At 39.0% G+C, this 15,000-nt stretch overlaps 1 protein-coding gene across 3 annotated transcripts in view; it reads right to left on the bottom strand.

Annotated features, from left to right (window-relative positions):
* celf6 (CUGBP Elav-like family member 6) overlaps positions 1-15,000 on the bottom strand; it is a 116,084-nt gene that overhangs the window by 59,507 nt on the left and 41,577 nt on the right. For all 3 annotated transcript variants that reach the window (XM_043237683.1, XM_043237684.1, XM_043237685.1), the window contains exon 3: positions 5,030-5,078. In XM_043237683.1, the coding sequence (XP_043093618.1) occupies positions 5,030-5,078 (49 nt within the window). The remainder of the gene's footprint in view (positions 1-5,029; positions 5,079-15,000) is intronic.

Here is a 15,000-nt window from a genome sequence, read left to right as displayed (position 1 = left end):
GTGTGCATGTGTCTCTCTGTGTGTGTGTGTGTCTCTGTGTGTGTGTGTGTGTGTGTGTGTGTGTGTATGTGTCTCTGTGTGTGTGCTGTGTGAGTGTGTCTCTCTCTGTGTGTGTGTGTGTATGTGTGTGAGTGTGTGTGTCTCTGTGTGTGTGTGTGTCTGTGTGTGTGTGTGCATGTGTCTCTCTCTGTGTGTGTGCGTGTGTGAGTGTGAGTGTGTCTCTCTGTGTGTGTGTGTGTGTATGTGTGTGTGAGTGTGTGTCTCTCTCTGTGTGTGTGTGTGTGTGAGAGTGTCTCTCTCTCTGTGTGTGTGTGTGTATGTGTGTGTGAGTGTGTGTCTCTCTGTGTGTGTGTGTGTGTATGTGTGTGTGAGTGTGTGTCTCTCTCTCTGTGTGCGCGTGTGTGAGTGTGAGTGTGTCTCTCTCTCTGTGTGTGTGTGTGTGTGTGTGTGTGTGTGTGTCTCTCTGTGTGTGTGTGTGTCTCTGTGTGTGTGTCTCTCTGTGTGTGTGTGTATGTGTGTGTGTGTGAGAGGGCAGCACATCACAGAGCTCTACGGAAGCTCTGGGCCAGTGGTGGGTTCTGGCTCTGACACGCTCTGCCCTTGGCATTCATCTAAACACATCACGGGCAAAAACCCAGACGCACAAAACTCTGATGAAGATGCATCTGTTCACCGAACCAGACCGAGAGAGAAAAGCATGGCATTTTTTAAAACAGACGAGTTAGCTGCGCCGCGTCCGAGTCCCTGTAGAAGCACACTTGAACGGCGAAGCCGATCCTTTTCGAGCATCTCGCTAAAGATACAAAAGACACACAGCGACTCGATAGTACGCATCAAGGGCGCTGCTGACTCACTCTGCTGTTTAGTGTGTGAACTTCAGAAGGTCAATCAACACAAAGTGTCCAACAATCTGGCTTTCAGGGTGCACTTTTTCACCATGAAAGTTTCAGCGCGCACTTTATTTATGCCACAGACACCGCGAGTAGTGTGTTCTTAACCCGAACGAGGTGCAGCTCGTTCACTAAACGCGTGAATAAAAGCTGGAAGACGATCTAAAACACACAAAACGTTGCTTGCAGTTTCAAACATCTCTCTCTCTCTCGCTCGATCGCTTTTTCTGAAGTTCCAGAAGTCCGAAAAAAGTTGCAATTCGATTGTTTGATATAGAAATGTAGCCGCATTCGCCTATTTTTGTCCATTTCTGTTGTGTATGTTATGATTAATGTAGTCCTTCTGTGCGCTTTTAATCTCCGAGTCGTTTTGGGTTCATTTCAAGGCAGCAGTATCGTCTTTTTTGAGGTCCAGCATGTCGCTCTTTCAACCGAACGCTAGTCTATACCATACAACCAAACTTCATCTCCACACTTAGTGTGACTTTCTCTTGTCTTGAATCTCATTTGCATATGGAGTGGCAACCTGCCCGGCGACAGCCAATCCAGAACGGCCTCAATATGAAAGACCCGTCACTCGGGATGAACACGGTGAGGAAGCGGGATGTAAAAGGTTAAACGCAGGCGATGTGACTATGATCGGGTTTGCACAAATGAATAGAAAGCATTTCATGTAAAGCGCTCACAATAGAAGTCAATGGATCAAAATACAGAAGGCTCTTTATTTTGAATTGTAATATTTAATATAATCATTTGAATGACATTTCATTCTGTTCTATACTCGCTTTTCTATTGGTTGTGTGACACAATATCTTAAAACGGTTGCATGTTTTACATTAACAACTATTTTTATTTAATAATTTAATAATAAAAATATATATATGACATTCCAAAGAATTGGTGCACGCTGCTGTCCATAAAAAAAAATAATAATAATAATAATAATAACATATATAAAAATAATAAAAAGCATTTAATTGAAATCTTAGATGTTTAATAAAATCCTCCTAATATCACTTTAAAAATATCTAAAACCACGCTCATAGATCAATTATAGTCCTTCTTATTTTAATATATTACTGTGGTAAAAAAATTTGGGTAGAGGAAAATTATTTCAACTTAAAAATATAATATGGCAATTACTAGTGTCATTTGCATCTTGGATATTATACAGTTTGCATGCATTTAATGTAGAACGGTCGTATACTTGCATGCAGCAAACAACATATACATATTACATGATAACAGTATTATCATTTTTATGTTAGTATTTTAATTTGCTTAAACGAGTGTTATTTATTTCTGTATTAATGCACATGTAACTCTGTATATTTGAACGTCGCCCACTGAAGCTGAAAACCCCCCGAGAGAGTCGTGATGAAAGAAAATACGCCACGCAGGACGAGGAATAATCACCAGCGCCAATATTTGCACATTTCTGTTCGAAAACCACAGCGCTCATCATTTTTGGTTTTAAATATTTGTCTTTGATTTGGGCTCATTAAAACCACCAGAGCCTCATTAATTCAAATATTTGGTCAATTAACGACCGAATCCTGTATAAATTAGGGACGGAAAACAGCCTGAAATGAAGCAGGGAAACCCAAACACATTAAACCGTCCTCCTCTCGTCCAAGAAACGATTCATTCGCCCACAAATTACATTTCTTTTCAGTTTTTCCATTGTTTTGGACATAAACGGAGCAGCTCTTTTCTCTTATAACGGAAGCGGAGCGCGAAAAAAGGCCATAATCACGCTGTTAATAAAATATATCTGTGAGGACTAATAGGTGTTATGCAGAGGGCATGTTGGCTTGTATGAAGAAATATTTTTGCGTCTTCCGTATAAAACTGTTTAGCAAATAATAATAGTTTTAATAACTAAATAATTGAATAATAAATAAAAAATATATCAAATTTATTGCTATGTTTACACAGAGCAAACTCCATATACAATTAAATTGTTATTATTATTATTATTATTATTATTATTATTATTATTATTATTATATAATGCATTATGCATTGACTTTATTTCCTTTTTTGCAAAGCACACCAATATAAAATAATTTTTCATACAAACAATGTGGTTACATAAAAATAACTGAACAGTACAGAATAGAACAACAGCTCTCATATTTAAAATAATATAAAATAATAATAATACATTTTAAATCAAGAGACAATTTGTCCTTTTATTTGTTACTGATTAGAGTAATAAAATATTACAGTGAGGCAAAATGAATTTTTGCAACACATTTGGTTCATTTTTAAATGTGCTTCTAAATATAATTAGAATTCTGATTCTAGAAAATGAAGTAAACGATGACGGGTTGTCTCTTTGGGCTGAACTATCACTTTCAAAACCCTTTCAAGGCTCCAGACTGACTTTACGTGATGAAGATCTGTAGATCAGAGCCGGCGTGAATCAGATGACAGGAGACCATCACACACACACACACACACACACACACACACACACACACACACTCACACACACACACACACACACACACACACACACACACACACACACACACACACACACACACACACACACACACACACTCACACACACACACACACACACACACACACACACACACACACACACACTCACACTCACACACACACACACACACACACACACACACACACACACACACTCACACTCACACACACACACACACACACACACACACACACACACACACACACACACACACACTCACACACACACACACACTCACACACATTCACACACACACACACACACACACACACACACACACACACACACACACACACACACACACACACACACACACACACACACACACACACACACACACACACACACACACACACACACACTCACACACACACACACACACACTCACACACACACACACACACACACACACACACACACACACTCACACACACACACACACACACACACACACACACACACACACACACACACACACACACACACACACACACACACACACACTCACACACATTCACACACACACACACACACACACACACACACTCACACACACACACACACACACACACACTCACACACACACACTCACTCACACACACACACTCACTCACACACACACACACACACACACGTCTGACTGTGTGAGTAAAGTCTGATCCACATGACTGCTCAAAATACATTTCATACTATGTACAGTTAAATCTATTAAGATATTTACTGACTTATAAAGATAAGTTTGACCTCAGCACAATATAACACATCAAGTATCTCTTTAATTGTGCTTCATCGTTATTTTGTGCAATTGAAGTGATTCGGAATCAGTTCAATCAGTGGCAGTCAATTTTTTAATATCCGAACAAAGTCTTGAAAAATAATAATGCAATTATTTAATTAGTCTATTGTTTGTTTCTATTATCCTTATGAGAAAAGACAAACACCTTGAGATGTCGCCACCGTCTCAAAGCATGCTCAGATACGTTTTTATACATAAAAAAAAGGTACACTTCCATAATGTACTTAAAGTACTCTATTATTTGTGCACATTTTGTACTTAATATACTAAAAGAAATCTTTAGTGCTTCTTGAGCGTCTGGTATGCTGTTAGGGACAGCATGAACATGAGCTGAAATGTGCTTTTAACATGTATCTATGTATTCAAAGACGTATTTAGTCACTACTTGAGTGTACTAGCGCATGAAAGATAGCTTCGAGTGTACTATATGTGGTGACTAAATGCATTTTTTAAATACAGATTATATGAAAGCACATTTTAGTTTATATTCATAGTGTCTCAGACTACACTTAAGTACTACAGAATCATTTTCGGTATAAAAATCATAATGGAAGTGCACTTTTTTCACCTGGAAAATCAGCTCCTCAAAAGCACGCAGAACCAGAAGCAAGCGCAGAGAATGAAGAGCGTTACCGGCTCACGTTATCACCACGGTTACCGGCAGGAGCCTGCAGCTCCTCTGATCCGAGCCGAGTCACGCCGAACCCGACAGATGGAGAGTCAATGGAGGCAAGTGACCTAAATTAACGGCCACTCCGACACACCAGTCACTCGGCCCGTGTGTGTGTGTGTGTGTGTGTGTGTGTGAGAGAGAGAAAGAAGGTTAATTACCTCCTCGTCCTTCACTGTCGGCCGGTTTCACCTGGATGGGCCGGTTCATCTGAATAAGAAAGAGAGAGATGTTAGAACACTGTGTGTGTGGACGCTTTCAGACAGAGTCACAAGAGCGTCACACAAATAAACTAAATCACACGTGCACCTGTACACACACACACACCGTCCTGCGCGACTCTGACGGCTTTCATTCATTAAAGCAATAATCTACAGAGACCTCTGATGATCTCCGGTCAAACTACAATCAAATATAACAATGATGATAAACCAAAACACATTCAAACTCGGCAAACTGATAATGTTTAATAAATAACAAATATACTGGAATTATTGATCCATGACATTAATTCACCTAAAATGATCATCAGAAGTAATCTAAACGTGTATATATATATATATATATATATATATATATATATATATATATGCAAATTATATATATTGTATAGAAACAAAAATGTTGGCCTATTAGTAACAAAGTCATACATAAGGGCATATACAAGGATAAACAAATAAGAATAGAAAAATTATATTAGCATAAATGAACACTACAAATGCAAAATGAAAATAATAAAAAAAATACATAATTTAATTTTTGCAAATTTAATTTGATCAATTAATTTAAAAATTATACAAAATCCTAAATATGCGATTATGAAATGATAATTTTATTTTCTTAATTTCTAATATCTCTTGCTCGTTTGTTTCTCATATGAGAAAAGATCACACACTTCTCAAAACTGTCTCAAACTGAAAAATGACCTTGGTAAATGTTGGCAGACTCATCAGTGACGAAATCAAAACTTTAAATCAACTTTAAACAGCCCTTAACGTTTCAGGCAATCTTCTCGCCTGGTTCTGCTCTGTTTTTTCGCGGCTGAACAAAGCGAGGTGTGTGTGTCAGAGTCGGGTCAGTCTGAGACCCGCGAGACCATCTCTCTTTCTCTGATTCGCTGCGTCTCAGGACTCGTGTGATTGGTTGTAAAGCTCCAGAGCTGCGCCCGTTAAAACCCTCGGCGTCGCTGCGGCAACAGGAGTCATTAAGCAGCACAGGGTACACCGGGAGTTGCTAAGCAACCGGGCAGATGGGGTCATCAGCCTGTTGGTCTGTGGGCTGCGATCCAGCGAATCGGCACGCGGCTGCACCATTTCCACCATCACTTCCATGGTGCGTCCAATCAGGTTATAGGGAAAACTCCAATTATTCACCAGAACCCCCGAACCACCCCCACCTCCGCCCCACTTTAATGTCCTCTTTTACTCAGTTTGACAAAAAGTTTTGTGCCATCACTGAGAGCCGGCGGCCAGATACACCTCACACACACGAACAAACACATATACACAGACCACATATAAACAGCTGGGAAATCACTTAAACGTCTAAAATCAGAAGAGATCTCAGCAATGTCTCAAGCTTACAGAATGTAAGAGATTCAAAGAGTCAAGATTCAAGAGAATCAAAAGTCAGAGATTTACAGAGAAAAGACAGAGATCAAGATTACTTGAAATGAACTTTAACTTTTAGTTGAAAATAATGTATAAATAAAAATGCGTATTATTTCTGCTAGCTGCCGAAGCAACAGTCACTTTCATTTTTGATGTACGAAAACAACTAAAACTAAAAGAAAATATAGAAAAACTGCACAGACATAGAAAAACTAATAAACAACAAAAACAACATTTCGAAACAAAAATTTTTTTATACAAATATAATTAAAACTCAATTTATGATCAAATATATAAATAAAAGTTTGAAAACATTGATTAATAAAAAATAATAAAAACTATAGTACTATATCAAAACCCTCAAAAAACATTCCATGTTTTAATGTCAAAACTTTTATAACCTTAAAATTAATTAACACACGAGCTATGAAAGAGAACAATCACTTAAAAAGTGAAACCACTAAAAATAACCTTATATAATGATGGCATAAAAATAAAAACATCCACTGAATTTCAATGTTTCAATACAAATAAAAATAAAAACACACACAAACTGATACATGATGAAAATGATACACACAAGCTCATTTATTTAGTTATATGATCCAAGAAACAGAAGAACAGATGATAAGAAGAAAAGGCACCCACACGTGTCTGCAGACGTTGGCTCACGGCGTGTGTTCACTCTGGCTGATGAAGCGTCTCAACTCATGAGTGCTAAAGGAGCCGTTTGCTCAGACTACTTCTCTCAAGGAAGAGAAACACACTGTGTGTCAGATTCATTAGAGTGCGGGTAGAGTTCAGTACGTTCAAGTGCTTCATCTCTGTCTCTCTTGCACCCTTTGGCCTCAAAACCAATATGGCTCCCTGCACACCGTTCTAATGGCTTGATCAATGCTGACAAACAGGCCAGAGCTCCCGCCTCACCTCCACACGCTCGCCTGTCTCTCTATTACTCCACAGTTACTCCAGTCTCACCTCCAAATGCTCGTCTGTCTCTCTAATACTCCACAGTTACTCACCTCTAAACGCTGTCTGTCTCTCTATTACTCCACAGTTACTCCAGTCTCACCTATAAACGCTCGTCTGTCTCTCAGTTACTCCACAGTTACTCACCTCCAAACGCTCGTCTGTCTCTCTAATACTCCACAGTTACTCCAGTCTCACCTCCAAATGCTCGTCTGTCTCTCTATTACTCCACAGTTACTCACCTCTAAACGCTGCCTGTCTCTCTATTACTCCACAATTACTCCAGTCTCACCTACAAACGCTCGTCTGTCTCTCTATTACTCCACAATTACTCCAGTCTCACCTACAAACATTCATCTGTCTCTCTATTACTCCACAGTTACTCACCTCTAAACGCTCGTCTGTCTCTCTATTACTCCACAGTTACTCCAGTCTCACCTCTAAACGCTGCTGTCTCTGTCTCTCTATTACTCCACAGTTATTCCCATCTCACCTCCAAGGGTTGTCTGTCTCTCTGTTGCTTCAACAGTATTCCTGTCTCATCTCTAAAAACTCATCTGTTTTTGTATTACTCCACTAACACTCATCTGTCTGTTACTCCACCAGCACTTCTGCACTGTGGCTCCTCGCTCCTCCTGTCATCACACATGCTGCGTTTTATTTCAACACTTCTACAGTGCAGAGGAGGTGAGGCAAGACTAGACAAGACCAGATGTGACATAATGACATGAGAGAGAAGATACAAGATTTAGGAAGAGACAAGATTATACAAGAAGAAAAGATATGAGAGGAGAACAGATCAGAAGAAAGAAGTGAAGATAAAAGATTTAAGAAGATACAGGAAAATACAAGGAAAGATACAAGAAGATATGAAAAGAGAAGAATAGATGGAATCAGGAAACCAGAAGATATCAGAAGAGAAGAACAGATGTCAAGATACAAAAAAGCAGATATGAGAAAACATTTTTTGAGCAGATATGAATAGATGATACAAGATAAGGAAGAGATAAGAAGATATGGAAAGAGAAGAAGATGTGAGATAAAAACAAATGAGAAAAGAAGATATGAGAAAAAACGTTACAAGAAGATATGATAGACAAGAAATGAAGAAAAGAAGAGAAAATACATGAGCTGAGAAAAGAAAACACGAGATATGATGAGGATGAGAAAATACAAAGGACATGATACAAGATGTGAGAAGAGGCAAGATGAGAAGATAAAAGAAGAGAAGCAAAAGCAGAAAATATTCAACGAGATGAAAGACATGGTAACACTTTAAGGTTCTTGTAACTTTCTAGAAAAAATAATAAATGATGTATTAAGTTACTCTAAACCAAACCCCAACAATATAGTAAGTGCACACTGTTTCTTAATAAATGTATAATTAGACTGTAAAAGGGACGCCATAAAACAAAGTGCAACTGAATTTCTTCTTCTTCTGGACAATGAGCATCATGACATCTGCATTTATCTGCATGCTCTCTTTCTCTTTACCACGGTAAGCGTGTGTGTGTGTGTGTGTGTTGTCTGCTCGTTCAAATTCCCTGTCATGTCGTGTGGTGCACGGAGAGGCCGACTCGTCTCACACACACACACACACACACACACACACTCGCAGCGGTTGACACGTGGCTGCAGCGGTGCATGCGGCGCTCGAGCGGAGGCTGCTGTCAGGTTAAATGCAGCAGGAGGGTGTGAGGGATATTTTTAGATGGCAGCAGGTTTCCTTCTGGAAGAAGAAAATGAGTAAAACAACTTCCGAACATCATTTTCCAGCGGGATCCCGTCCCGTGCGTGTTTGTGTGTCATCTTTCTCAGCGGCCCACCCACCGCTGCGCTGCCCGCTCCATCCCGCCGCGTTTGTTTAGGCCTCGGCCCGGTCAGAGACGCCCGGCTGCTCTATAAAGCTCAGGATGGATGGGAGTATAGATCACAGCGGGGACGGGACGCGGCACACTACATTAGTTTTATGGGCCTTTCCTCAGCCAGAGAAAGAGACACGACTAACAGACGACTCAGAGACAGAACAGAGGTGAGACACACATAAAACACAGACGAGATCAAACGAGGTGAAAACACAACATCTTTACTCGCTTTTTTTGGGAGTAATAATTATTTGCTGGCATGCCAATGAAGCTCACTTAAACTGTGTTGAAGACAGAAAAGGAGAACAAAAGAGATCAGATGAAAAAGAAATGAGATTAAATGAGAAAAGAAAAGCAAATAAAGAAATTAAATAATTATTAATTATTAAAAAGAAATTAGACGAGCAAGAAGTAAAAAGAGAAGAAATGAAAAGAGAGGAGTAATGATGAGATGAAACATGAAACGAGAAAAAACAGGTGAAACTAGATGAAAAAAAGAAATATAAAACGACAAGAAGAGAACAGATGAGATAGAAATAAGAAATGAGATGAGGCTTGAAGTAAACAAGAAAAGACAGGATGAAAAGAGAACAGACGTAGAGTAAAGCGATTCAAACGTCCACACATTTTCTAATTTAAACTTTTATGTTTTCTTCTATTATTTTCGTCTTTTGGTTGTTATCGCCTTTCTCATTTTTGAATTGGAAGAAACGCAGAAGATTTAAAGGAGAGGCGACAAGCAACCGAATGAGACGTGGATGACTGTTATGAGACGAGACAGGATGAGAAGAAACCATGAAAACAGAAGAGATGAGACGAGAAGAGGAGTGAAGAAAGAGGAAAGTGGAGAGACAAAACCAGAAGAGACCCCGGGAAAAACACAAGAGAGATGAGAAGAATATCTCAAGACAACACACACACACACACACACACACACACACTTGAGCGAGCGATCTCACATTAATCTGACTGATAAATATAACACGCAGCACTTTGATGAAGTGCCACAATTACTGTGAAGACGAATGCATGCGCGTGTGTGTGTGTGTGTGTGTGTGTGTGTGTGTGTGTGTGTGTGTGTGAAGATAAACGAGAGGATCTGCCCTTGCTACAGGAGCAGATCTCAGCGCAGCGGAACGCAGCTCATTACCGACCGAGAGTCCATCTTCAACATCTCACACACTGATGAATGACCGGCAGAGCCATGAAATACATCACACCATCAGAAGACGGCCGACAAACACACACACACACACACACACACACACACACACACACACACACACTCAGAGAAGAAGCAACAAGAGAAGACAAGGACAGAAGAGATTCAAAGAAACGTGAACAAAAGAGACAAGAAATGAGAAGAGAGGAGTTTCTGAAAGCATTTTGTGTGCACTTCTTGGGTTTGTGTGTAAAGCTTTGAAAAAAGACGCTAAGTTTTGAAAACGTGTGTGAGCAAAAACCCTCAGAAGAAAGGAGACGAAAAGATGAGAGAGAAGATGAACAGACGAGAAAAGAAATGAGATCAAATAAAAAGAGAAGAGACAGGACAAAAAAAAGAGGAGAAAAGATGAGGCTTGAAATTAATAAACAGGAATAAAAAAAGATTAAATGAGACGAAACGAGAGACGAGAAACACGTAAAAATAAGAAGAGATGAGGTGAGGTTTGTAGCTTTGTGTTTAAAAAGAAGAGGAGAAGGAAAGAGACCAAACATGTTGAAAAGAGAAGAAACGAGAGAAGAAATGAGATCATATGAACAGAGAGAAGAAATCTGACCGAATGAAAAGGAGAACAAGAAAAAAACTACAAGAGAAGAAAAGATTAATATAAACTATAATAAAAGAGAAGAAATGAGATGAAATAGAGACAGAAGACTAAGAGAAGAAATCATGAGAAAATAGAAAAAAAAAGAAATTAGAAAACAGGAGAAAAGATATACACACACACACACACACACACACACACACACACACACACACACACACACACACACACACACACACACACACACACACACACACACACACACACACACACACACACACACACACACACACACACACACACACACACACACACACACACACACACACACACACACACACACACACACACACACACACACACACACACACACACACACACACACACACACACACACACACACACACACAGACACACACACACACACACACACACACACACACACACACACACACACACACACACACACACACACACATACACACACACACACACACACACACACACACACACACACACACACACACACACACACACACACACACACACACACACACAGACACACACACACAGACACACACACACACACACACACACACACACACACACACACACACACACACACACACACACACACACACACACACACACACACACACACACACACACACACACACACACACACACACACACACACACACACACACACACACACACACACACAGACACACACAGACACACACACACACACACACACACACACACACACACACACACACACAGACACACACACACACACACACACACACACACACACATACACAGACACACACACACACACACACACACACACACACACACACACACACACACACACACACACAGACAGACAGACACACACACACACACACACACACACACACACACACACACACACACACACACACAGACACACACACACACACACACACACACACAGACACACACACACACACACACACACACACACACAGACACACACACACTGTGCACTGTGTGTATATATAAATACACACACATGAGTGTATACGCTTCAGGAAAAAAAGTCTAATTAATCTATCTATATATATATTTATATTTGTATTTGATCAGAGCATGATGGGAAAGCCAGGGTTTCTGGCCACATTCAAAATGCACACAAAGTTAAAGCATAAAGTCCATGTTTGCAAACGCAGCTCAATCACGAGCCGATTCAGTGACTCTAATCATCTCCAGAGGCTCTCTCAAACTCTCGCTGACATTTCCACGAGGTCTGAGGAGAAAAAGCCATCCGGCGGAATGAAAGACGCAGCGGAGAGACCGAATCAGGAAAGACAGATAAAGAGTGATAAAGAAGGAGAAAATGCCATTTGTTGAGAGGCTGCAAAACAAGTGGATTCTTATGCAAATGCATGCTAATTTATGCAAACGCGGTCATGACAGCGGCAGGGGCTGTGCTGATTGGCAGACGAGGAACTACAGCTCAATGCCAGCACTGTCTTTTCTGCCACATGAACTCACTCACAAACACACGTCTGCCATGCAATACATCAATATTTATTACCTCTCTGATGCATCTGGTAACTGTATTATTAAAGGAAGGTGTGACTCTTGAAAGAGAATAAAACAGCAGCCGATCTCGTGATGAAAAAAACTGATAAAACTACAATTAAAAGCATTTATGCATCGGGTTGTCAGTAATAAACTTATTAAACTGCATTTAAAACAGCTAAATAAAATAGATAGTTATGGTGTATTGCAGTAATAGTAGTACAGTCTTTATTCAAACGCATTTAATTTAGCTTCTTGCAAAGTAGTGCTACCTTTTAATGTATTAAACTGAATAGAAAGTATTGAAAAAGTAAAGAAAGATTTAAATATGTATATATTTTCGAGCATATTGCAGTGTTTGTAGTACTATGTATACTGCATAAAAGTATTTAAACATAAATCATTTAAGTTAAATAATAAGAGATATTTTTTTATTTTTAAAAATTATAAATAATTATTGCAGTCTTTGAAGTACTGTTTTGAACTGCAATTGCATTAAAAGTATTTAAATATTAATTCATTTTTATAGCTTATTTGCAGAGTTTACAGTATTATCTTTAAGTTATTAAAGTGCATGAATAGTATTTAAATAAAAACACACTTTTAAAGCGAAATAATAATGAATTATTCATTATTTGTCAATAGTCGTGTTAATTTATTATGCGTGTAATTTAATAATCATTGATTTTATAATTGAAAAAAATATTAATAAATAATATTTACATTAAAAGTAGAGTTTGCAGTAGCCTCTTTAATTTATCGAACCGCAAACAAACTCTTTTAATGGAAATGAAATCATTTATTTAAATGCACATTAAAAATGAATGCACAAAAATAAAGTCATTAAAATGATTCAGATAAAGAGCATCTCGGTTGGGACAGGATATGTTATATTGAGGGGAGCATTAAAGTAATGAGAATTTGAGGGGAAGTTAACGTATTTAATTAAAGAATGATAAAAAACAGGCTTGGTTTTCTGTGTCCCGATCATTTCCTCTCTGTGACCGGAGCACTAAATGTTTTCCGACGCTCCCGTGTGTTCAGGAGCTTTTAATGATTAATGATTGCTCTGTTCGTCCAACGGCTAATTAACGGAAGCTAATTATGTCTGCGATGAGAAATATCTGATGAATCGGGAAAGAGGAGACGGCGAGGAGAGCGTGGGCTTTTCTAGGTGTTCGTCTGCGAACAAGAGATCAGATGATTCAGACGCATCTTCATCGGAGAAGAACAGAAACAAGCGTCTCTTTCGGTGTCCCATAAAACCCAAAGCACGCTGTATATCCGCTGTCTGTTTAGTGTTCCACATCATTTGCTTGTGTAATTTGCTCTATGAGCCTTTAACGAGTAATTCAATTAAAGCGGCTCTAATGAAACTGCCGTTAACTAGAAGACCGACGGACAGACGGACAGAATGCATCTCATTAAGCAGATCAATTAAATGATAAAAATAAACCACAGTAAAATGTTAGCGGCGTCTAAAATAAAAAGTTCGGGGGAAGATCTTTTAGTGAAGAGATGCATATTTTCACTCGACAGGAACGCGTTAATTGACCACACGTGTCAGTAAACACATTTATAATGGTACAAAAGATTTATTTTTTAAATAAATGATGTTCTTTCGAACGTATTCATCTGTGAATCCTGAAAAATAAAATATATCGCACTTTCCACGAAAATATTGAGCAGCGCAACTGTTTTCAAACACTGATAATAATCAGAAATGGTTTTCTGAAGGATCGCGCGACACTGGAGACTGGAGCAATGGTGCCGAAAATACAGATGTGATCACGGAAATAAATTACAGTTTAACGGATATTTACTTTGACAGCACTCATTATAAACCATAAAAGTATTTCCTATTTTTACTGTATTTCTGATCCAGTCGTGGCAGCTTTGGAAAGAAGACGCGTCTTTCTAAAAAACACTTACTGTCTTTATAACTGTACATTAAATGTAAAAAGTCAAATGCAATGCAACCTACTTTGCCTTCCATAAAAGCCTTAGAATAAAAAATCTATCTTATATTTAACACGATCATTGCCTTAAAAATTCACGAGTCGACATAAGTTAAACAGTTCATTGCACGATGCATTATATATTAAAAAAATGCTTTGAATTAGTGTATCTTGTGCCTGAAAAGCAGGGAACTTATTATTAATGTGTGTAACAGTGCACAGGTGAAGGGTGAGTGTTGTGTGTGTTGTTCTTCTGTCAGGACAGTATGTGCATGTACCAGCTCATCACACACACACACACACACACACACACACACATGAATAAAACATGACCTAGTCGGTGAGGCACGTGATAATACCTAGTCATCAGACACGTGTTTCATGTAAATACAGGT

Source organism: Puntigrus tetrazona, chromosome 4 (assembly GCF_018831695.1).
Source record: "Puntigrus tetrazona isolate hp1 chromosome 4, ASM1883169v1, whole genome shotgun sequence".
NCBI classification, from domain to species: Eukaryota; Metazoa; Chordata; class Actinopteri; order Cypriniformes; family Cyprinidae; genus Puntigrus; species Puntigrus tetrazona.
Note: the sequence above shows the minus strand (reverse complement) of the source record. Positions and strands in the feature narration are given on the sequence as shown.